The 24,598-nt window shown below is 38.2% G+C and overlaps 3 protein-coding genes across 10 annotated transcripts in view; 2 read left to right on the top strand and 1 right to left on the bottom strand.

The window, feature by feature from the left end:
* Positions 1–966: 966 nt before the first annotated feature.
* Positions 967–12,184, top strand: LOC127795786 (protein argonaute 1). Of its 3 annotated transcripts, XM_052327681.1 has the most exons (23): positions 967–1,074; positions 1,194–1,239; positions 2,228–2,976; positions 3,085–3,293; positions 3,403–3,552; positions 3,746–3,879; positions 4,069–4,178; positions 4,578–4,684; positions 4,820–4,958; positions 5,029–5,145; positions 6,441–6,548; positions 6,659–6,730; positions 8,691–8,813; positions 8,987–9,152; positions 9,252–9,511; positions 9,612–9,754; positions 9,978–10,040; positions 10,122–10,185; positions 10,295–10,430; positions 10,568–10,641; positions 10,731–10,825; positions 11,575–11,606; positions 11,731–12,184. In XM_052327681.1, exons 3-23 carry the CDS (start codon positions 2,239–2,241, stop codon positions 11,952–11,954), a joined length of 3,264 nt encoding a protein of 1,087 aa, XP_052183641.1. In that variant the 5' UTR covers positions 967–1,074; positions 1,194–1,239; positions 2,228–2,238; the 3' UTR covers positions 11,955–12,184. The 3 variants fall into 3 exon arrangements, with proteins under 3 accessions (XP_052183641.1, XP_052183642.1, XP_052183643.1); XM_052327682.1 differs by lacking the exon at positions 967–1,074 and having other exon boundaries at positions 1,091–1,239; XM_052327683.1 differs by lacking the exons at positions 967–1,074; positions 1,194–1,239 and adding an exon at positions 1,259–1,383.
* Positions 12,185–14,831: 2,647 nt separating this feature from the next.
* LOC127795789 (homeobox-leucine zipper protein HDG11-like) lies at positions 14,832–19,980 on the top strand. Of its 2 annotated transcripts, none has more exons than XM_052327690.1 (10): positions 14,832–15,647; positions 16,189–16,306; positions 16,429–16,617; positions 16,783–17,256; positions 17,475–17,576; positions 17,678–17,890; positions 18,019–18,199; positions 18,297–18,565; positions 18,675–18,764; positions 18,967–19,980. In XM_052327690.1, exons 1-10 carry the CDS (start codon positions 15,514–15,516, stop codon positions 19,387–19,389), a joined length of 2,193 nt encoding a protein of 730 aa, XP_052183650.1. In that variant the 5' UTR covers positions 14,832–15,513; the 3' UTR covers positions 19,390–19,980. The 2 variants fall into 2 exon arrangements, with proteins under 2 accessions (XP_052183650.1, XP_052183651.1); XM_052327691.1 differs by having other exon boundaries at positions 18,019–18,196.
* A 1,661-nt stretch (positions 19,981–21,641) lies between these two features.
* The window catches only part of LOC127795788 (probable cyclic nucleotide-gated ion channel 20, chloroplastic), a 61,565-nt gene continuing 58,608 nt past the window's right edge, over positions 21,642–24,598 (bottom strand). For all 5 annotated transcript variants that reach the window (XM_052327686.1, XM_052327687.1, XM_052327684.1 and 2 more), the window contains one exon: positions 21,642–22,083. In XM_052327686.1, coding sequence (XP_052183646.1) covers positions 21,957–22,083 — 127 coding nt within the window. In that variant the 3' untranslated portion in view covers positions 21,642–21,956. The remainder of the gene's footprint in view (positions 22,084–24,598) is intronic.

Below are 24,598 nucleotides of genomic sequence, written 5' to 3' on the forward strand. Positions count from 1 at the left end.
CATATAATATATGAATACAAGATATTGATCAAAATAATAAATAAATTTATTTTATATACATGAGTATATAAAATTATTTATTAAAATTGCTACAAAACACCCAACCTCGATCAATTATTGCTAGTAAGTTAATAATCAAGTTTAGAGAATAATTAGACGTTATTCATAAGTTGAGAATATTTATAATAGCTGTCGGATATAAATGTGAAAAAATTAAATATTATATAAAGATATAAGATGAAATGTCAATACAATTTTTTTGTATTTTCAAAATTATAAATTTTCTATAAACATACTTAATAACTAAGCAAGAGGTTTTTTTAATTATTTTTTTTATAAATTTTAAAAATACAAAAAAAATTGAAAACAAAGTGCTACCCTACCAAACAAACAGGAGATGAACACGTGGAGGGTAAAAGGACCGTGACGGGAACAAGCATGTCAATGTAACTTTCGGGGAGTTTTGTAGAATAACACTAAATTACAAGGACGACAATTGCAATTTTCTTTTTGGGCTGGGCGGTGAAAAGGTGTAATTTGCTGATATCGGTGGGGTAATATTTATGGTAGGGAAAATCATTTGCCAATTTTGCGCAATTAATCAATTTCCCAGTTCGTGCAGTGGCAGCGGAGTGGATATAGAGAGAGTTGGGGGAGTGGGCCAATCAATCATTCACTGTTACGTGAATTTCTGACTATGGGCCCTCTCGGTCACTCCTCCCCTCAAAAACCACCACGACCCCCAATTTACAGTGATGCCGGGCCCCACTTTTACTGGGGGCCGAATTACCAACACGTGTCCCGATCCCATTGGGCCTTCAGCCCACCACGCAGACTGTTGCATGGAGTAGTAGTCTCTAGACGCCAGAGCAGGAGGCGGGCAGATTGTTGTGGGGGGGGGGGGGAAGGGGCAGAGTCGTCATTTCGCTGACTGTACCCACCACTTCTTTATATGGGGCGTGGTGGACGTGAAGTCTAGTCACTGACGGGTTATTTTATTTTCTTTTCGGCAGAAAGAAATGTTACTGTAGAAAGGGGAAAGAAAATCCGAGGGCTTTTGTCTGAGTCTCAGAGGTGAGAGGCCCCGTCTATCTGTCTTTCTCTCGGTATAGTCGTAGTAATATAGTAAACAACTCTCTGGCTCCTTGTCGTTTTCGCTTCGTTACTTACTTCTCTCTACTTTACCTTTGCAGTGGCCGGAAGGAAAGTGGTTGCGAGGTCGGAGAGCGGTTTTTTGAGGTAACCGGATATCTCGACTCGAGTTTTAGTTTTAGGATTCAGGAAAGTGCGATCTGGTTTCGGATTGATGTAGTTTTTGCTTCGTCTGTTCTCTCACTGCTGTTTCGATTTCTTCGGTTTGCTCTTTCTTAGGTTCACTGATTGGTATAATAGATCTACTTTTTTTATTTTCGATTATTGTCCATTGTCTTCTCTCCGATCTGTTTTCCTTCCTTTGTTTTGTGATTTTGCGGGGATAAGGCAAGGCGATCAGATCTGATAGGGCTTCTGATTATATTGTTTAGGGATTTTTGATCATTTAGTTGGTTAGGGTTTTGTGGATTTTTTTGGGTTTTCTTCTAATTTTTGTTAGTATTTGGGAAGGGTGTCTTTGTTTTGTGGGTTTTTTGTTAGAAGAAGGGCGTTCTAATTTTTGTTCGTGTTTGGGTTTTTTAGGGTTTTCTCCATTTTTCTGGTTTGCCGTTGTAGGATATCCATGAAATGGAAATTTCATTTTTTGTTTTGATTACTGTTTAAACAAAGCCTTCTGGGTTTGTTTTTTGGCTTTCTGCTGCTGTCTTTGTATTTAGTTTGGGAATCATTATATAGTTTCTACATTAGATAGGAAATGTTATGCATTTGACTCCATAAAATCATTATATTTATGCATATGTCAATATGAAATAAATAGACCATGAATGAATTTGTTTTCTGTACTCTTGGTTATTATCCAACAGAAAATGAAAATTCATTCTTAATGCAGTGAATCAGTTACGTATGATGGGTTCATGAATAAAGAGTCCATGAGTATATTTTTTCTTGTAAATAGGGTTAACATTCCTACTGATTTACTTTTACGGTCTAATTGAATTATGTATGGTTCTGCACAACGTTGAAGGAAGGAAGTTTTGTTGACAAGGCTTCTGCATGATTTCAGTGCTTATCACTTGGATATGACTTGCTTTTTCTTCCGACATATATATGTGTGTGTGTGTCTGTTTGCATGCAGGGCTCGGTATCATGGTGAGGAAGAGGAGAACTGCACTGCCCGGCCAGGGTGAAAGCTCAGAGTCTCAGGAAGCCCCTGCAGGACGTGGTTCTGCTCCACAACGTCCACCAACTCAACAATCACAGCAGACTGGAGGTGGTTATCAAGGAGGAGGTGGCAGAGGATGGGTCCCCCAGCCCCAGCATGGTGGTCGTGGAGGTTATGGTGGTCGTGGTGGAGGCGCTCCTCAGCGTGGAGGCGCTCCTCAGCAGTACTATGGTGGGGCCCCTGAGTATCACCAACAAGGAAGGGGTGGTCAGTCACAAGGAGGGGCATCCCAGCAGCGCCGCGGCGGTGGCGGTGGTGGTGGTATGTCTGGTGGCCGAGGGATAGGACCACCTAGTGGTGGGCCTTCAAGGCCACCAGTTCCCGAGCTGCACCAAGCAACCCAGGCTTCATATTCAGCTGGGGTGACTACTCAGACTGTTCCATATGCGAAACCAGCAGGAATGCATATGGAGGCTCATATGGAGGCTGGCTCATCATCCCAAGTGCCCGAGACAAGCTCTTTGCAAGTAACTCAGCAGTTTCAACAGCTTTCTATCCAGCAGAAGGGGGCCTCAAGCCAGGCAATTCAGCCAGCACCTGCCTCGAGTAAATCAGTGAGATTCCCGCTTAGGCCAGGCAAGGGTAGCACTGGAATAAGGTGTATGGTCAAGGCCAATCACTTCTTTGCTGAGTTGCCTGACAAAGATTTGCACCAATATGATGTGAGTTTTTTTAATTCTTGTGACTCTTCTCCTTCTACTTTTACTACGAACATTGATGGAAAAATTTGTTCATGATAACAATTTTATCTGTTTCTCGGTGCATGCCAGGTTTCAATTACACCTGAGGTGACGTCAAGGGGGGTTAATCGTGCAGTGATGGAACAGCTGGTGAAATTGTACAAGGAATCTCATCTTGGAAAGCGGCTTCCTGCTTATGATGGAAGGAAGAGCTTATATACTGCGGGCCCTCTCCCTTTTGTTTCAAAAGAGTTTAAAATCGCTCTCATTGATGAAGATGATGGATCGGGCAGCGCTAGGTTTTTGCTCAGAATATTTCTAGTTGCCTTATCTTTTTTATCTTCATAAGCTATACATCAGCTTAGGTGTGTTAAATCTTTTTTGTTATTCCTTTCCTTGTTGATGCAGGAGAGAAAGGGAATTTAAAGTTGTGATCAAGTTGGCTTCACGGGCTGACTTGCACCATTTAGGGTTGTTTTTAGAGGGGAGGCTAGCTGATGCACCACAAGAAGCTCTTCAGGTTCTGGACATTGTTTTGCGTGAATTGCCTACAATGCGGTGAGAATTATGGGTTTTCATGGCATTTGGCTTTATTAGTAACATTGCAGTGGTACTAATTTTTGCAGTTCTTGTTTTCTAGTTTTGTTGGGTCTCAAAAAAGATACTGCTAGAGTAGTATTCTTCCTCCACTGTTTTATCTCAACTATTCTAATGTGGATTTGACTTTTTAGAGGAATGGAATTGGTTGCAGATACTGTCCTGTGGGGCGCTCATTTTATTCTCCTGATCTGGGAAGAAGGCAGCCATTGGGTGAAGGACTCGAAAGTTGGCGTGGTTTTTATCAGAGTATTCGCCCTACTCAGATGGGGCTGTCTCTGAATATAGGTAAATAATTTGTTGATTATTTATGTGATTATGGTTCCCTTGTCAAGATTCCAGAGTTTACCTATACTGCTGGCCATCTACAGATGATGCTCAAATTATGTTACTCTGCATTGCTTTTGAATTTCTTAATGTGAGTTGTCTCCTTTAAGCTAAGTGGTTTTCTCATTCCAATGTGAATTTCCTGTGCAGATATGTCCTCTACTGCTTTTATTGAGCCACTGCCTGTCATCGATTTTGTGGCTCAGCTTCTGAATAGGGAAGTTTCTCTTAGACCATTGTCTGATGCTGATCGTGTGAAGGTGAGCTTCTACTCCTTTCATATCATGGTATTTTATCCACGCACTTGCCATTCTTAGTAAGCAGTTTTTGATTGTTCTCTCAGCTGGGTTTTATTCTGAAGTTCCATTTCTTTTACTTCTCCTTTATTTAAGGGGAATCATTTACGTATTTGTTCATTTGATAACCTCTTTTGGCTTATTGTTAAAGGCACTGGTTTCTGAAGTCTTATCTACTGATTACTTTTTTTTGCTTATTTTGGATAAAATGTAGCTGGGCACTTGTGTACTTATGCTAAACACTATATATTTGAAAAGTCTTTTTTGTGTACTGTTGTGGTTTTGTGGTGAGCTTCCTTTTGTATTGTCATCTTCCTGCCCTAATGCTTTGATCTCTCTATGCTTCACCTTTGATTACAACAGATCAAGAAAGCATTGAGAGGAGTGAAGGTTGAAGTTACACATCGGGGGAATATGCGTAGGAAATACCGTATATCTGGTTTAACATCACAGCCAACAAGAGAGCTAACGTAAGAGACAATGCCTAGTGTGTGTGTTGTTGATTAAATTATCAATTGTCACTTGTATTATATGGTTTAAGCATTTTATTTGCACATTTGTTGCCTCTTCCTTGTGTGATTGATTTATCTTATGCATTTTGCTAGCTTCCCGGTTGATGAAAGAGGCACAATGAAGTCTGTTGTTGAGTACTTTCATGAGACGTATGGCTTTGCCATACAACATATGCAGTGGCCTTGCCTGCAAGTTGGGAACCAGCAGAGACCCAATTATTTGCCCATGGAGGTTGGCATTTCTCATTAATCCCTGATCCTTTTTTATCGTTGATATACAAACTTAGTGTTGGTGAATTCAGGTTTGCAAGATTGTACCGGGTCAGAGATACTCGAAAAGGCTGAATGAGAGACAAATAACTGCTTTACTTAAGGTGACCTGTCAACGTCCTCATGAAAGAGAGTACGACATTCTTCAGGTTGTTTTCTTATCAACTTTTTTATTTTTTTGGTTTTTTTTGTTGAGTATTTTAACAATTAGTGCCCTTGACAATGAATTGTTTTTTTCTGTATTTATTGTGGCAGATACAAGACCTGGATGTATATTTCTTTGAGACATTTACGTGTCTATGGGGAACTGATTACTGGAAATAGCTTTCATTTTGTAAATAATAGAATGTAATAACCCATTTTTGGTTGGAATTTAAAATATAGAACACAAGTTATATAATAACTTTGGGATGTCATGTGGCTTGTTTGGTTTATAGATGATTTTAGTACTTTATGTTAAAATATGCTTTTTTGACCTATTTGATTCGGCTACCTTTGCAGATGATTGTTTATGGAAATGATTTGTGGTTAAAGTGTAGTGTTGTTTATTACTCAAAAGGATATTGTTCCGTGTGGGTATGGCTGTTTTGTAAACTGGGGCTGTTGGAATTCATGGAAATAAATGAGGAAAGGGGGCAGTGGGGGAGAAATTGTTGAGATTCTAGAGAAACATTTTGTTTTGGAAAGAGGAAAAATTGAAGAGAGGAAAAATGGAGGAGATGAGAGAGTGCTCCTGTTTCTTCTGAACTTTTCCTATCTTTACACCTTAAATCCAAATGGGGAATGATAATTTGTTTTCCTTGCGCTCAGTTTTGAGCAATCAACCTTACCTCAAATGGAACTACTTCTCTAAGTAGGAGTGCTTTTTGCTTAAACAATAATTTTGTATGCTTTTTAGCATATCTTTTTCTCATCCAATGGTGTATGATATGTTCATGTATAGTGACTGTTAATCTGTTTGGAATTGTCTATCACTGCCATGTTTGTATTGACTGTGTCAAATGTGATATAATAATTGAAAGTTTGTATTAATGCTATTTATGTTAGGGCATGTGGTGTAGTCTAATACATTGCAGCAAGTTTCTTCTGGGTTTTTTGCCATGTCCTTGTGTGCTTTGGTCACTCTTCTGGTGTGGGATTCTATATTTCATGCCATGCCTTTTCTTGCTCCCTGTATTTATTTGTCTTCTTGAGTTGCGCAATTGAATAGTTTGAAATTGTACTTTGTTTTGATGGAATGCTCTAATTTTCCTTCATCACAAGAAACTTTTTGCTACAAACCCCACCAGGTATTGAAACAAATTGAATCGCCTTAGTAAAGAATGATGGAATGCCCTAATATGTTCTTTGTAATTTTTCCTTGTATAATTTGTCACTGAGAAATAATTAACAAGATATTGTGGAGAAGCCCTCAGTACTTTTGACACATTTTTCCCTTATCCAGACGGTTCATCATAATGCTTATGCTGACGATCCTTATGCAAAGGAGTTTGGAATCAAAATCAGTGAGAGGCTAGCTTCAGTTGAAGCACGTGTTCTGCCTGCTCCTTGGGTAATTGACCAGTTTCAGTTTCTGCTGTTTGCTGTACTGATTCAACTATCTTTTGATAATATTCTAATTTGATGGTTGCAACCAATGATCTTCCTGCAATCAATGTGCAGCTTAAATACCATGACACAGGTAGAGAAAAGAATTGTTTGCCTCAAGTTGGTCAATGGAACATGATGAATAAGGTTAGCATTCTTAAAATTTGATTGGATAACCTTGCATTTATTTTCTGGAAATTTAATGTGTAGGGATTTCTTAATTGTCTTGATTGTGTGACAAGTTTTATTTCTTCCCACATTAGTGATGTAATATGTTAAGGAGAAAATTGTCATGTTTGTCATTCAGTTTTTATCATAATGCGCAATGTTGCTGTAAGTAAATATGTTGGATATTTGATTGATGCTTGTAGCTTATCTGTTTGGCTCATTTTATTGATTTACCAGTGCTAGCGAAGACACTATGCATGCATAATTTATCTTATTTCTTTTAACGAGGGTGGCAGTTCATTTTTTATTTGAAAAAAGAAAAAGAAAGAGAATTATGGTAATGTATATGGTAGTGTTGAAAAGCTAAAAATATTAATTTGATGACCTACTAAATATAAATAAAAAATTATTATTAAAAATATATAAATATATTGGGTTCTAAATATAAATAAAAAAATTAGGTTACATCAAATTTTTATATTTCCCTGGGTTGTTTTTAATATTAACGTGGATATATCTCTTGTATTATTGGTTGCATGCCTACTTTTCTAACAAATGATTGCAAAAGAATGCACAAGTGGACCAGAACTTAGCTGTATTCCTTAAACCAATTCTCTCTTCTGTTTGAACCTTGTTCAGAGATTTCACATTGCACTAATGCTAGTCTTATTCAGTGTTATTAAAGGTCCAAGGCGCACTAAGGTGCAAGGCAAGGCACGTGCCTGATGGAACTAGGCGCTTGCTACTAAAAAAAGAAAGAAAAATATATATTCTAGTTGAAGAATAAGGTATAAAATAGGTCCTGACTCCTAATAACATATTCATAAGTATGTTATCAAGGAAATTAAAAATTCAACATATACTAATGAAAAGAACAATAAAAAATGCCAAAAGATGCAATCTATTAGTCTTGAAGTCAACTTAAATTAAATCTTAAAATGATTTGTAGTTCTTAATCTTAATCAAGATTAACTAATTATGCATTTTAAATAATCTTATTCATCCTCATCATCAAGATCAAACATTTCCATATTTTCATCATTAGAAGCATCATCTCTAATATCTTCTTCCACATTATCTCCCTCACCATCTTCATCTAGTTCAAATTCAATTGGAGCATTTGAAGTAGTAGCCCTTCTACTCAATTGTCAAATTTGTAGTTGAAGCAATAAATTTAAACCCTAAAGAGTAAAAATTAAATAGAGCTATAAACAGTAAAATAAAAACCCTAAAGAACAGTTAAAAAAGTCTGGGCGCACTTGGGTGCGCCTTGATGGCCTGCACCCACCAGGAAGCATTCCAGGCGCCTAAGGTGCACCTTTAATAACACTGGTCTTATTGATTTTTGGGTATTTGCAGTCCTGAAAAAGAAAGGAGACATTGCATTATTCAATGGTTTTTTTTATAAGCTTTGGATTGTTATTTTTATTTTTTGAATATGGATTTTTGGATTGGCATAGCTTTAATTTGTGTTTCAATGGAGAGATCACTTAAGAGATTTGCAATAAAGCTGTTTTCATCTTCCTCTTATCTCATTTTTCTTGTTTTAGCTAGAGATGTGGGCTGTGTTTTAGTTTTACAAACTGTGGGAGTGCAAAAACGTGTGATGCAAGTGCTGTCATGGGCAGTTTGATTATGAAATGCAGTAGGGGGCATTAAGGTCTGTATGAGTAGTTTAAGCAGTAGACAAACGAAAAAATTATTGTATGCGTTTGTTTCTCGATGAGAGTGGAATTTTATAAGAGCAATTCAATCATTAGGTCTTTCATGTGAGTTGTTTCTTGTTTCTCTTTATGCGTCTGTCATTTGGTTAAAGTGTTCTCTTAACACTTACATTGTGGTTAATGCAACTGAGAAACATGTGAATCTTATTTCATCTCCAGGGTCTATTTCCAGTGAGGTCATGATTTATAGTTTTTGAATTTCTATGTATTTGCAGAAAATGGTTAATGGTGGAACAGTGAACAATTGGATCTGCATAAACTTTTCAAGGAATGTGCAAGACAGTGTGGCTCGTAGTTTTTGTTCTGAGCTTGCACAAATGTGTGTAATTTCAGGAATGGTATGGGCCTTTTCATGTATCTTAATTTACTTAAATCATTTCTTGTAACTGTTCCTTTTTTTGGAGAACAAATTCAAAATTTGACAAGGTGAAGCAACTCTTTTTTTTTTTTTTTTTTTATCATTGTGATGACATTGAGTTGTTTCATCTGAGCCTTGGGGTGGTCTGAATAGGTATTTCATCGCGAACCTGTGCTTCCACCAATCAGTGCCCGCCCTGATCAGGTAGAAAGGGTCTTGAAAGCTCGGTTCCATGATGCTATGACCAAACTGCATCCTCAGGGCAAGGAGCTGGACCTGCTTATTGTCATTTTGCCCGATAATAATGGTACTCTATATGGTATGGAATTCACATTGGTTCAAAGAATGCTTCATATTCATTTCTATTTTGGGTTCAACATGTTGCATTTCTTCTGTTGAAACTATATTATGTCTTCAGGTGATGTGAAGCGGATTTGTGAGACAGATCTTGGCATTGTTTCCCAGTGCTGTTTAACAAAGCATGTATTTAGGATGAATAAACAATATCTTGCAAATGTGGCCTTGAAGATTAACGTGAAAGTTGGGGGAAGGAATACAGTACTTGTTGATGCACTCTCAAGGCGCATACCTCTAGTTAGTGATGTACCAACCATCATTTTTGGGGCTGATGTTACCCATCCTCATCCTGGAGAAGATTCTAGCCCTTCTATTGCAGCTGTATGATAGGCTACATTACTGCATCTCATAATGCATTTCTTCTTGGTTTGTATGGATTACATGTTAAGTTACTGCGTCTTATTTTTTGTGTTGGTTCTAGGTTGTTGCTTCTCAAGATTGGCCAGAGGTCACAAAGTATGCTGGTTTGGTTTGTGCTCAAGAGCATCGACAAGAGCTTATTCAAGATCTATTTAAAACTTGGCACGATCCCGTTAGAGGAACTGTGACTGGTGGAATGATCAAGTATGCTCGACATCTGAACTCCTATCTTGTGAAAAGACAAGGAAAAGGAAAAAATAACAATAAATGAATGAAACCCTTACCCCTGCCACCTATGGTTCTTGGTTGTTACTAATTTTTCCTCTTGTTGGGACTTTTTTCTCTGTAGTAGTAGTAGAATAATAATCCATATATGTCAGAAAAAAAGAAGACTAAACCATATTTTTTTTGCCCTTGATAAATACAGGGAACTGCTCATTTCTTTCCGAAGAGCAACAGGGCAGAAACCTCAACGGATAATATTCTACAGGTAATATAATTTACTGCTATTGGATATACGCCAGATTAAATCATGTGACAGCTATGCCCTGATAAGTGTTTGCATCTCCAGGGATGGTGTCAGTGAGGGACAGTTTTATCAGGTTCTGCTTCACGAACTGGATGCTATACGCGAGGTAACTTTAATCCCCATCTTAACTTCTTAGGGTTTGGTTTTATGACATAGTGCTGTTGTTATAATCCGGACCCACAGTAATTTATATAATTTTTGTTATATAATGTCAGGCGTGCAACTCTTTAGAACCCAACTACCAGCCCCCAGTTACTTTTGTTGTTGTCCAGAAACGTCATCACACTAGGCTATTTGCCAACAATCATGCAGATCGAAATGCTGTAGACCGGAGTGGAAATATATTGCCTGGTTAGAGAACTGATGACATCTTAGTTGCAGTTACTAGTTTTATGAAAGGAATGAGAATGAACTATTTATAATTTGACTTTTCTTCCCTGAATTTTAAGAATTATTTATGGTCAGACTTCTCTTCCCTGAATTTACAGGTACAGTTGTTGATTCTAAAATCTGCCATCCGACTGAATTTGACTTCTATTTGTGCAGTCATGCTGGGATTCAAGTAATATTAGCATATCTATTGTCATGAAGAACTTAAATCTTCTTTTTCTTTGGATTTAGTTGCTCAGTGGTTTTCCTCATGTTTGACAGGGTACCAGTCGTCCAGCACATTACCATGTGTTGTGGGATGAGAACAAGTTCTCAGCCGATGGACTCCAATCACTCACAAATAACCTATGCTATACGTAAGTGCAATACTGAGACTCTGATTTTAGTGTGTATTTGACTTGCATGGGGGATATTTGGGTACTCATCAACTCTATTTTCCTTGTCTTTCTCAAGTAATTCAATTTTTTCGTTTTTATTTTTGGACCAATTCCATGTCATTTCAAGATAAAGAGGACTATTACCATTAAGCCATCACTCGGTGTTAGACACCAACATTCGCCGGACGATGGTCCCCCACTATGGATTTTAGACATTTTCTGCTAGTAATGATATCCTTTTATTTATTTATTTTATTTTTCTATAACTAGATATGCTTTGGATGCATGGGTGCAGGTATGTGATTTTTAGCTGTAAGAGTTGTGAAGCTTAATATTGTACCTGTCAAAAGCTATAACTTACTTTAAATTGGACTACCTGAAATAATTGAATTGTTCTTTTACAATTGATTTTCATTAATGTGAAGTAAGCCATATAACAAAATGTGTATATATATTGGGTGGGGAAAAAATGACCAAGGCTGTAATTATTTTTATGTGCATGCAGAAATGTTATTTATATAATGTCCTGTTGGTTTTTCCTGTGCCACATTTTGATACTGAAAAGTGCTGTGTTCATGGGTCTCTGTGTCTGCAACATAGGTGATATATATATGATGGTTTAGCCCTGGCAGCTGGAAAATGTGCTTTTGTGTCCATATATGTGTGTGTGTCTCTTCCATGTTAAACATATTCTGGGCATAATTTTCAATTGCTTTTGAAATATGCAGATATGCGAGGTGCACGCGCTCTGTCTCCATAGGTCATTACCTTTTTCGCCCCCCTGTTGTTTGTTGGTTTGTATAATGGTAATGTATGTGGTCAGCAAAAATGCGTCTTTCTTTTACTTATTAGATGTTCTTTGGCTTTTTCCTTATCCCATGCAGTGCCTCCAGCATACTATGCCCATCTTGCTGCTTTCCGTGCTCGCTTTTATATGGAACCAGAGACATCAGATAGTGGTTCAATGTCAAGTGCAGCAGCTGCTGGGCGTGGAGGCCCGGTGGTTGGGGCAGGAGCTCGTAGCACAAGATTGCCGGGTGTAAATGCCCCTGTGAGGCCCCTCCCTGCTCTTAAAGACAACGTCAAGAGGGTAATGTTCTACTGTTAGATATGCGCCTCTAGCCTGTTGGGAAGAGTTTACAAACTGGTGGTAGACTTGGTTGGTTGGAGTTTTTAGATTGGTATTTTACTCGTTTGCTGGCCTTGCTACTTTTGTCTCTTTCTGTTTGCCAAAGAGTGCTACTGTAATTGGCACAAGGTTTTTATATTTCGTTATGGACCGTGTTGAATGCTGTTTTTTTATTTTATATATTATTAAACTCGAGGGTACTTTTGAAATGGTTTCCTCCGACTTGCTGCTGCTGTTCACATTGTGGGTTGGTTCGGTTGCCAAATAACTTGGAGGTGGTGGTGGTTGAAAGGACAAATGATTTTGAATCCGACCTGGTTGTGGTTGGCCGTCAGCTCACAGTTAAAATTGTTTGGTAGTTTGATGGGGGTATGGATAAAGGGTCTTTTTTTTGGGGAACAGTTGATTCTCAAATCTGTTTTTTTAAGTGTTAGTATTTTATAGATCTGACTTGTTAACATTTATTAGGAGCTGCTTAATAAGAGGGGGCAACCCAATTGATTTTTCAATTACTGTCCCTGATTTCCCTAGTTTTGTTTATGAGTTGAGTGCGGCTGTCTGGCAAGTCAGTCAGTCTTCGTCATTTAATTGAGATTTTGCTTCATTTTTGTCGCGACGTGAGTGAGTAGACGTAGAAATTATGAGAAGGTGCTGTGTGTATTTATTATTGGCAGCTACTGCCATTATGTGTATTTGAGCTGGGGCTGGAGCATTTGATTTTGGCAGTATGAGCAGCGTCCTAATTTTGTCAAGCCGAGCGCCCAAAATACCCCCACCTTTACTTTTAGTTTGGTGACTTGGGTCATGGGAGAGGAGAGAGATTTAAGTGAAATAAAGAAATATGGTTGGTAGTACGATGAGGAGAAAAGTTAAAAGAATATATGGTCATAACATTATATATATATATATATTTTTTTTTTAGAATTCAAAGGTCTTATTGGCACATATTTGTTTTGATGTCCCCCTCTCCAAGATTCGAGCCCACATTCTCTTTTCATTTTATTTGTGTCAAATAAATACTATATATTATGTTGGCCAATACAGATAATATAATATAATATTATTGTCGATTGATTTAAAATTTTAATGATAATAATAATAATAGATTGAGCAAAAAGGGGGAATTAATAAAGGACATGATGGATTTGAGTTGAAGAAGAATCAATCATCAATCTCAACCGTGAGGATTTCTTGGAAAATACTATTATTTACTATATATATATATATATATCCCTTATTCATTGATTTCTCTATCCAAAATGATGTGGGATCGTTGTCATATTATTACGTTATCTAAGCTAGATAGATTTTGCATGAAGTATGATATGTATAGCATAATATTATTATTATATTTATAGAATTAGTCCAGTCCAATTCAATCCAAGACAAAGACAAAGTCAAGTCAAGTCTAAGTTAGCTCCTCAACTTGTAAACCCATAATTGAAGCTCGAGTTGAATTTGAGGGATGATTGTTTGTTTCACATATTATGTATGTGACTTGAATGCAAAAATTTAAGCAATATCATGATATGGAACATTAAAACCATAATAACCCAGATCAGATCAGATCAGATCAGATCCCTCACACAGTTTCATTGTATTTAAGATATTAAAAGCAAGATAAAACTCAAAACTCATTAAGAAGTAAAAAGAGTTATGGGCTGCAGCTTCTCTCTCTCTCTCTTATTATTATTATAAGAACAAAGTGTAATCGTTAATTAATCATACAAAAAATTTGCCTATTATCGCATGAAGAATTAAATTTTAGTATCCTATCAAATTTTTAAACGTGACATGACGTTAGACCATATATTTATGGCATCATCCATCCATCCATCCATCCATAGATACATATACATATGTGGATGGGGTAGCTGAGAATTGAGGAAGAAATTGAACGAAAGAAGAGGCCGTACAATGCGTGGAAACTGTCGCGTTTGACTTTTGGGGGGGGGGGGGGGGGGGGGCGCGCAAAGGAAGAAGTTTTTTCCGCAACAATTCTTTTCATTGAGAGAGGGGGCGATGGGTATGGTGGGGAGTCAAAAAAAAAAAAAAAAAAAAAAAAGAAGAAGAAATAAATGCACGAGGGAGAGGGAAGAGCAAGGAACTGATAGTGATTTAAGGGAGGAGGGAGAAGCAAGGACTAGGAATAGAAGTAGGGTGTAGCTAAAAGCTGGGGCACCCGCCGGAGAGGCAACCGCCCACCCACCCACCACCACCACCGCCCCCTCTCATCGCTGGCCTGCCAATCCCCACCCCCATTTACTTCCACCACTTCCCCCTTCTTAAATAATAAAACCCACCCCCACACCCCCAATGGTAAGAAATTTATTTATTTAATGCACAACGATTCGCTATTATTTTGTTTCTGTAAATTTCTATATGTAGCTGTGTGTTTGTATTTGATGCATGCTAGCTATAAACTTGTTGATAAATGGGTAAGTCCATTCAAAATGTAATGATTGTCTAATGCTCTCTCTCTCTCTCTCTCTCTCTCTCTCACACACACACACACACACACACACACTTAGTTGTTGAGAGTTCTTTCACAAGAAAGAAAGAAAGAAGAAAAGAAAGAAGTAAAAAGAAACTCCCTCTCCCTCCCTCCCTCCTCCATGGCCATACCCACCCCATGCATAAAAGAGTTAATTACACACACGCACACACACACACCTGGATGTGAGTGAGCGTCTGTTCTATTACTACTGGTGGTTTTGTTTGTATTCATTCATTCTAGCAACTACACAAGCATTGCTGCCAGTTGAGAGAAAGAGAGAGAGCGAGATACGATGATGGCTTCCTTTTCGAAGAGTTGGGTAATGAATTGAATAGAAATCAAGACCCCCCCCCCCCCCCCCCTCTCTCTCTCTCTCTCTCTCAGCTTGTAATCAGAGGCGAAAATGGCCATAAATCCGTCGGTTACAACAAACATAAACCCCAGTATATATACAAGTAGGCCCTTGGGCTAATATTTCCTCTCCAACCCTTCTTTACTGCTCCCTCCTCCTACGTACTACTGCTGCTGCTGCCGCTGCTGTTGCGGCCATTGTTACGAGTATCTACTACAGCGTCGCCACTGCCCCACCTTCTGATCTTAATTTATGTCCTTCTCCCCGAGATTTCATCCATTCTCTCTCTCGGTTCATGCAAAGATCTCCGCTTCTCCGGCCGTTACGATCAATCAAATTTTCAAATGGGCCTCTTTTTGAGCCATGCCCCTCAAAATCATCCCACCAATATTACTCCCCAAATCCAAAGACGTCGCTTGTTCTTGTGATATTTTTTTGGACATTCTGGTGTCTGTTGTCGGGGGGTTTTCGTTTTTTTTCCCCTATATTAATTGCACTAAATTAACGACAGTATCGGTATTGATAGTAATGATATCGTCAGTATCATGGGCATAGCTGATTTGCCAGAGATTCTTCTTCCTCGTCTTCGTCTTCTTCTTTTTCACTTCGTCGTTCATTTTTGTTACCGTCGCCAGCATCAAAATAACGACTCTTGTTGCCGGCGGTGGTGCTGACGGTGCTGCCGGACGATGGAGTATGGCATCGGCGGAAGTGGCGGCGGAAGTGGCGGGTCCGGCGGCGACCCCCACGATGGCTCTGACCCTCAGCGGCGGAAGAAACGTTACCATCGCCACACTGCTTACCAGATTCAGAAGCTCGAAGCGTAAGTTCAGATCGAACCCATCAACATGCATGCTTCTCTCTCTCTCTTTCTCTCTGATCTTATCTGCATATTGGTGATACATATATATATATAAACATACTGTTCTCAAGCTCCTTTCAAATTTTCTTAATTCTTTTTTGATGTTTGTGTGTACTATATTTCTCTCAGTTTCCTTCTCTTACTCTCTGAAAATTGTGATGCATTTTGTCCGTTTCTCCAAATTGGGTTTTTTCATATATATATTATATATATATATGCATATACGGGGCAGTTTGATTTTTATCTGGTGTCTGATGTTTCGTTTTCGTCTTGGGTTGTGTTCTAAATGATCATCTATTCTTCAGCACAATACATAAAATCATGATATATTTACACACACAAAAAATGTTATATGTATCTTTTTTTTTATAATTGACAAAAGAGGGTAAACATATGATCTTTTGCTAAATGTCAAGCTTTGGATTGATTTTTATTCGTTCCTGCAGAAGTGATATTCTGCTTCTTATTGCTCTTCTTTGTTAATATATTTGTTGAAATGCAGAATGTTCAAAGACTTTCCTCATCCAGATGAGAAGCAAAGGTTACAATTAAGCCGAGAACTGGGTTTAGCTCCTCGCCAGATTAAGTTCTGGTTCCAGAACAGGAGGACCCAAATGAAGGTTTTGCTCCAATTTGTGTAATTTCTACAGGATTCACACACACACACACACACATATCTACATACATATATTGTGCCTTTACTTCCAAAATGCTCAGCAGTAGTCTTATTTTTCGGATTTAGGCCCAACATGAACGAGCCGATAACTGTGCCCTTCGGGCGGAAAATGATAGAATTCGCTGCGAGAATATAGCAATCAGAGAGGCTCTGAAGAATGTCATATGCCCCACTTGCGGCGGCCCCCCTGTCGGAGAAGATGCATATTTTGATGAGCAAAAATTGCGAATCGAGAATGCCCAATTGAAGGAAGAGGTTACTTTTTAAATTTATATATCTTTCCTTTTCATACATATATGCAATAGTATCAAATTCATTCCATTTCCAAGTTATTGCTTTCTTGTCTCTTTGTTTGTGAGCAATCAGTTCAGTTGGTAATTGGTGTGTATACATATATATATATATATGTACATTTTGCAGCTTGACAGGGTTTCCAGCATAGCAGCAAAGTATATCGGGAGGCCAATTTCACAGCTCCCTCCGGTGCAGCCAATTCAATTATCTTCCTTGGATCTATCCATGGCAAGCTTCGGGGCACAGGGAATGGCTGGCCCTTCACTTGATCTGGATCTTCTTCCTGGCAGTTCATCATCATCAACTGCCCCACATTTGCCTTTCCAGGCAATAGCCATTACAGACATGGATAAGTCCCTCATGGCTGATGTCGCCACCAATGCCATGGATGAGTTCATCAGGCTTTTGCAGAGCAATGAGCCTTTGTGGGTGAAGTCCACAAAAGATGGGAGAGAAGTTCTTAGTCTTAGTACTTATGAGAGGCTTTTTTCCAGGGGTTCTAGCCACTTGAAAAATCCAAACATTCTGATTGAAGCATCAAGAGATTCAGGGGTTGTCATAATGAATGCCTTGACTTTAGTTGACATGTTCATGGACTCGGTTAGTCCGTTCTTCCATTTAATCTTTCTTCTTTCACCCGAATGAGATGATCATTTTATAAGGCATAGTAATGGATGTACCATAGTTTGCAATTAAATAACTATATAACAAGTCACATCAATGCATTTTTTTTTTAATTTTTTCTGGTATTATTAGTTTTTCGAAATTGGATTCAAGAATCATGCATAAGAGAACATTAAAGTGCCTTTAATCTGCAGAAAAAATGGGTAGAGCTATTTCCCACCATAGTATCAAAGGCACAAACACTCGAAGTGGTATCATCTGGAATGCTGGGTGGGCAGAGTGGAACCTTACAACTGGTAATTCCTTGGACCAGCATTTCAACAATCTAACACAAAAAAGAGGATGGGTTCTTTACAATTGAACACATTGTTTATTTTCCTTGAATTGTATCTTGCAGATGTACGAAGAGTTGCAGGTTCTTTCGCCTCTGGTTCCAACTCGACAATTCTATCTCCTACGCTTCTGTCAGCAAATTGAGCAAGGATCCTGGGCCATTGTTAATGTGTCATATGATCTCCCTCAAGACAGCCAATCTGCAGCTCTCCGGCCTAGATGCCACAAGCTGCCTTCTGGGTGTTTGATCCAAGATATGCCAAATGGGTACTCCAAGGTTATCCAAGACTAGTACCAATAGTGTACCATTAACAGAACCGATCATGCATACTTTATGGTAGACCCAACAATTGTAGAGCCATTTTGTAGCTTAATTATTTCTGTTGTCCCTGAAAATATACACAGGTTACTTGGGTGGAACATGTGGAAGTAGAAGACAAAACCCCAACACATGCACTCTTTAAGGAACTCATTCATAGTGGATCAGCATTTGGAGCTGAAAGATGGCTTGCCACTCTTCAGAGGATGTGCGAGAGATTTGCTTGCCTTATGGTCACTGCCAATTCGACTCGTGATCTTGGAGGTGGTAAGAATTTAAATTTGATCAATCCATAACCATTACTCATCAATTCAATTTCTATCCGTTCATTGTGCTGTGATCTGAACGTTCTTCTGATTTGCAGTGATTCCATCACCAGAGGGCAAGAGAAGCATGATGAAGCTAGCTCAAAGGATGGTAAGCAATTTTTGTGCGAGCATCAATCCATCTAACGGACACCAATGGACCACACTCTCTGGCCTAAGCGAAGTAGAAGTTCGAGCCAGTCTTCACAGGAGTACCAACCCTGGCCAGCCTAGTGGCGTTGTTCTTAGCGCGGCTACTACCATTTGGCTTCCTGTTTCTCCCCAAAATGTATTCAATTTCTTCAGAGATGAAAGAACCCGACCTCAGGTAACTATAAATGCCAGTACTTTCGGCACTGTCATCTATACTTAATTCACAGAATTAATTGACTATCATCATCAATAACTCTCCATTTTAATTCATCTTCTGTGCACAGTGGGATGTTCTTTTTAGTGGCAGTGCCATCCAGGAAGTTGCCCACATTGCAAATGGGTCTCACCCGGGAAATTCTATCTCTGTCCTCCGGGTATGGAAATGTAGTTTTAGTGAGTTGGTTTAAGCTAAAATTGTGACATGGTGCTGTTTATTTTGAATACATGATCAGTCTTAATAACAGGGTGAAAAGTAAAACTAAAGGTATTTGCTATTGAATTTATTTGATCAATTATTCAATGTTGTCAAATTCCTGATCAATTCTTATGACATTGGCTGATATATATCATGATCAGGCTTTGAACACCAGCCAGAACAACATGTTAATTCTTCAGGAGAGCTGCATAGATTCATCAGGCTCACTAGTTGTCTACTGCCCGGTGGACCTACCAGGCATCAACGTAGCCATGAGTGGTGAGGACCCTTCATACATTCCACTTCTGCCATCCGGGTTTACCATTTTGCCTGACGGCCATCATGGTGGCGATAGTGGAGGAGACGGGGCATCGACAAGCACTAGCAACACGCTGCCGGGCAGCATCGGCAGTGGCGGAAGATCAGGAGGAGGTTCACTTATTACTGTGGTGTTTCAAATATTAGTAAGCAGCTTGCCATCTGCTAAGATGAACCCAGAGTCAGTTACCACTGTTAATAACCTTATCGGCACCACTGTCCAGCAAATTAAAGCAGCCTTGAATTGCCCCCCTACTTCCTTTTGATCAATCCAGCCTGCCTTCACTCCACAACTGTCCATACCCTGATGATCTCTCTCTCTCTCTCTCTCTCTCTCTCTCTATCACTCTCTCTCTCTCTCTCATTAACAATCTTTAAATACAGCATACAGCGGTCAGAAAAGTTTCAGTCTTGGAAGTAGTATTGATTGAATGAAGGGCAAGTAAATGAGGGTAGTTGGCCACTTTGAATGCCCTCAAAGCCTCTCACTTATTGCTGCTGCTGCTGCTGCTTCTGCTTTTCCTGCTCTGCCTAAGATCATTGCACTGCCCTTCCAACTGCTTAATTACTTTCTTCCTGATTCTACTTCTTCTTTGAGTTCTTCATTTCTCTCCATTTATTACTTTCTCTTTTTGGGCCCAAATCAGATTAGTTTCAAAAGAGGGAGTCAAGAACGCACCATACGCGTCTGCCTGTTGATGTTGCCCTGCTGGCTGGCTGTGTCTTAAATTTTTCCTCTTGAATTCCTGCAGAGCAACTCAAACATTATTAGTGTATGGTTCGGGCATTGACTTCTCTGTTTATGCATTGTTTTGTATTTTGTTCTCATTGGAACTATAAACACTCTTTATCCCTTTCATGTGGGTCTCTTTCTTAGACAAATGAAAATGCTTGGCCTTGAGTTGAAAATGACATTGCTCCTATATTTAATTCAAAGCTTCGATGCCTTTTCTTGTTGCTTCAAGTAAAATTACTACCTCCACTCTCTCTCTCTCTGTTTTTTTTTTTTTTTTTGGTGGGTATGGGTAGTTTTCAGGTCATTGATTGTTAAGACAACAGCGTTTGCTTCCCTAAATTTTGCTTCATTTCTTGGGAGGGAAGAGAAGAGGTCCTTGGTTGAAAAGGACATGCTAAAAACACTTGCTGCTTTCTGATATACTTTAATCAATTCTGGTGGAGCGGTCTTAGTTTGTTGCATCAAACGGCCACATAATTTAACTTGAAATTTTTTCTTGTCAGAAAGTTCTTCCTTTTAAAGAGGATGTGGCCCATTTAACCACACGTGTCCTGTATTGATATCCATGCATTCAAGAGATTGGAAATGTTTATTTATTTAAGGTAATTACATTTACCCACTTCATATTTAACATAATATTTATTTCCATTTTACTTCTTTTAAATTATTTTTAATTTAATAAATATTTACTTCAGGTCTATGTCCTTATTCTTCTAAAGAAAAAATTTATAAAAATAATCAAAACACTTTTCATAAGTAAAGAAAAATATTGTCAAATCTGTAATTTTGAAGAATTTTAGATATCAAAAAAAAAAAAAAAAAAGAATAAATAATAATTCTATTAACACACGATGAGGCATGCCAAACATAAGTGTAATACAGATGAAATTATAAATTTACTCTTATTTTTTTTAAGTAAAAAAAAATCACACCTTTTCGTATCAAATTGCGTCGTAAAAATCTAAATGTGACATTAAAGACTTAGAAAAATATACAAAAATATCATCATGTAATTAAACATGTTAAAGCTGTTGGAAAGATTTCACAGTGACAGAATAAAGACCCAGACCTTACAAGTCTCTCATGTCAAGAAAGGTCCCAGTAAATTTTTATAAAGTGATAATAAATTTAATAGCATCTGCCAAACCTTGTGCAAGTCTGTGTACCCATTCATTTATTTGATTGGTAGCATTAGTTGTTATGATTGGTACTTAATTTAAGGCACTCTTATTAAATAGACAGTGGCAGTTTGATTAAACCCTATCACCTCCAAGGAAGGAATCCAACAAGGAAGGTTCTGCTACCCCTAGATGATACAAAGCTGGTCTCCCCTCATTAACCACTTTAATTTATTACACTTCTCTCATTATCTTGACAGTATACATTTAATATGTGAAATCAAATATTAGTACCACCCATTTTAAATGGCTATCCAGAAAGGACAATAATCATAGGCCTGCAAAACTGTTCAGGGAGGAAAACGCCAAATTAACCCTAAAGATAGATCAATACAAGGAAGGTATAAAGACATAGCAAACCTCAACTCTCTTAAAGCAACAAAACCCATGTATTATGTCTTAATCTCATTAGCGAAGTTAATTACATGTACTTTATCTGGTCAATCATCTTTATCTATAATCAGATCTTCCTAACAATAAATAATGAACCAACCACACAAATCGATCTAACCAAGCTCTGAACCGGACTTGGAAAAAAAAAAAAAAAAAACAAAAATCACATGTCAGCAATTACAGTGAACATCCTATGACTTGGCTTTGGAACTAAAAGAAGAACAGGTGTGAATTGAAGCAGATTATGATGTTTCAAATACAAGCAATACGATGAACTTCGCAATTAACATCTGGCATAATGGCGCCTAAGAATCGCATTTTACATCATTGAACAGGAGAATGACAGGGAAAAAAATTAGTACCACTGTATAGTAGTAGACTGGGATCTCTAAGTAAACTTTGGCAGTTCGGTCTACATCTGGTCAAAAATCCTAGTGAAACTTTTAAATGAATAGCAGGTAGATGTATAACTAGGGCATATTACATAAAAACTATGCAAGCAAATGTACGTTGGAAAGAATAGTTGTCACTCCCTTGAAGAAAGATTTGATTCACAACAGGATGTTTCTGCACGGCTTAGACGCTTCTTCCTATACCTCCATGCTACTTGAATCCGAGTTACTGCCAGGCTCCGCCAGTAGGGTGATTCATACCTGAAGTGAATCGCATTTTACATCGTTGAACAGGAGAATGACAGGGAAAAAAAATAGTCTACTGATAGAATTGTTGGACGGACGAAGATAAGCTAGAAACTCCTACTGTGATTGACAAGAATTTGTTTGCTTCCCCCAATAGAATGGTTGATATCATAGAAAGCTTCTCTTTACATTGAATGAGATAATTTCATTGCATATAAACATTGTATACTACAAACTGTAGGAAATACACAATGTTAAGCTTACCCGCTATGCCATTGCACAATAAGAAGAAATAATGCGTCCGCCATGTTTTCCATGGCATTAGAAGGTCTAATATGGTGCTTATGGAGAAAGATGAAGATCTCAAACAAAGACATCAAATGAAGATACCGGGAAACGCAAATCTGAAAATGTCAACACTAGTTGTGATGGTAGCTACTGTTGTCTTTGGCTTCCAGGGTCCATCAAAACAATTTCTTTACATCTTTGAATAAAACCCATGCAGCATATAATTGGAGAGGATCCAAGGATTCCCTTTGAACTTGTTTGTAAAACAGAACCATTCTCAATTGAGCCTTGAGGTCTATTTGAACTAGTAATGTGGTCAGATTGACCATTCAAAATTAGAGAGCAAAAATGCCCAACATCTTCTCGAGTTTCACACATCATTAAAAAGCAAATAACATGAGGAGCATACTTGGTGCATCCTGAAGAGGCCAAACACAAGCAAAATGAAGGCAAGGAATGTCTTGACAAGCAGAATCATCCCAACAAACAACATGGCAATAAAAAATAACTCAAGAGGGCAGAGGAAGCCCGGTATGCACTATAACAGAAATCTTGCTTGTGGCATGAGTATGCCTAATAAACTGCCAGCATCTCTTTTTTTTTCCCACAGGTTCTCTCCAGAAGAACAGCAAGAGGAGATATTATGCAAACCATTCTGGGATCTTTTTTTTTTTGGCAGATTGAATGAATTTCTAGCTTTATAACTGTGTGCCCCCCCCCCTCTCCCCCCCCTTTCAATTCTGCTTTATGCTACATATATTCATCCCTAAATTATGAGCAAGATACTCAAATATTTCCCACCGGAAAATTTCATACAACCAATATTCCATTTCTTATCTTTGCTGGGAATGAGAAGCTAAACCAACATAACTGGTTTAAAAAGAAAAAGAATTTTAACCAACTTAATAACACTTTTTAATACTGTTGAAAGCTAAATCACCAAAGTAAATTTTTTAGAAAGTTGGAAAATATAAAAGAAAAAAAAAACAATTTTATTGATGAAAGAGATAATTGTAGTTTAACATTCAAAGGACAGGTTATACTCATCCAAAGAAAAGCTGGAGTGGATAATTCCCTGTAGAAGGGGAAGGAGTGGAGAGGAATGGCAAGACACAGTTGATGGGAAACTTCTGCAGCAAAGAAATGAGGAAAACAATGCTTCGTGGATAGGCAGTGGTATTGGAAATGATTGATAGATGACAATGCACTTGTAACAAATGGTGTAAGATGAGAAGAAGAAGAAGCAGTGGCTCACTTTTTCTAAGCAATGGGGAAGAGGACCAAAACATGACAGTGAAAGACTACGGAGAAAAAGAAGGGCCGTCAATAACGTAGAGTAGGTAGGATGGGCAGTTGGTCAGATCTAGTATGGATTGTACATGGACAGTAGTTGGAGTCGGCAGCTCTCCTAGGGTTCCTTGGGGAAGAGGAACAAGTTGGCCCTTGCAAACAACTTGATGCACTATCTCCCTTCAACCCTTTGAGTGAAATGCATCAAAAGGAAGGAAAATTCATGGACCAATCCCATCATATCCACACCATAGGAACTATGAGATCACTAAAAGGATGCCTTTGGCATCCAGGGGTCATGGACTGACCATAGAACCCTGCTCAATAAGTGGAAGGGATTAGCTTTCCACCCTCAGGTTGGATAGTCAGGGTCAAAGAAGCGCAATCATTCACTCTTAAAACTGGCGTTCTTAAGACCAAAAAGTCAAGGAAAAAGGAGGGGAAAGCTGTCCACTCCTGGTTCTCTTGAAGCTAGATCCTCCAAAACCATAAGAATCCGTAGTAAGAATTGGATTCCAACTTAGCACTCCTTGAGTGAGATTTTGAGAAGAGTTGCTCTTTGGAGAGTACAGTATGATGAAAGAAAAAGGAGGAGACTAGAGAGAGAGAGAGAGATTTCAAGAAGGGAATATTCAGCATTTTTTTCAAAATCCACGACCCAATATCTATGACATCACTAAAGCTTATTTATAGGCTAAAACTAAAATGATAATTCAAATCTCCAAATATATCTTACTAAAAATAGAAGGTAAAATCTAAAATAAATCTTACTAAAAATAAAAATCTAAAATCTAAATTCCAGTTTTAAATAAAACCTGAATCTTTATATTTTAATACATTAAATTTCTCATCAAATAGTCTGCCTAAGTTTTTTTTTTCTTTGTTCCATGCTTTACGTCAAAGCTAATTTACCATGCTTCCCACAATTTCACGTAGTAACAGAGTACCATGG

This window comes from Diospyros lotus, chromosome 2 (assembly GCF_014633365.1).
Source record: "Diospyros lotus cultivar Yz01 chromosome 2, ASM1463336v1, whole genome shotgun sequence".
NCBI classification, from domain to species: Eukaryota; Viridiplantae; Streptophyta; class Magnoliopsida; order Ericales; family Ebenaceae; genus Diospyros; species Diospyros lotus.

Bases quoted from the DNA above. Each gene is read 5' to 3' on its own strand.
- LOC127795786 (XM_052327681.1), top strand. From the start codon at position 2,239: ATGGTGAGGAAGAGGAGAACTGCACTGCCCGGCCAGGGTGAAAGCTCA. The intron at 4,179-4,577 runs GTGAGCTTCTAC...TGATTACAACAG, and splicing joins CTGATGCTGATCGTGTGAAG to ATCAAGAAAGCATTGAGAGG. The intron at 10,431-10,567 runs GTTAGAGAACTG...CTGAATTTACAG, and splicing joins GAGTGGAAATATATTGCCTG to GTACAGTTGTTGATTCTAAA.
- LOC127795789 (XM_052327690.1), top strand. From the start codon at position 15,514: ATGGAGTATGGCATCGGCGGAAGTGGCGGCGGAAGTGGCGGGTCCGGC. The intron at 16,618-16,782 runs GTTACTTTTTAA...TACATTTTGCAG, and splicing joins ATGCCCAATTGAAGGAAGAG to CTTGACAGGGTTTCCAGCAT. The intron at 17,577-17,677 runs GTAATTCCTTGG...TGTATCTTGCAG, and splicing joins AGAGTGGAACCTTACAACTG to ATGTACGAAGAGTTGCAGGT.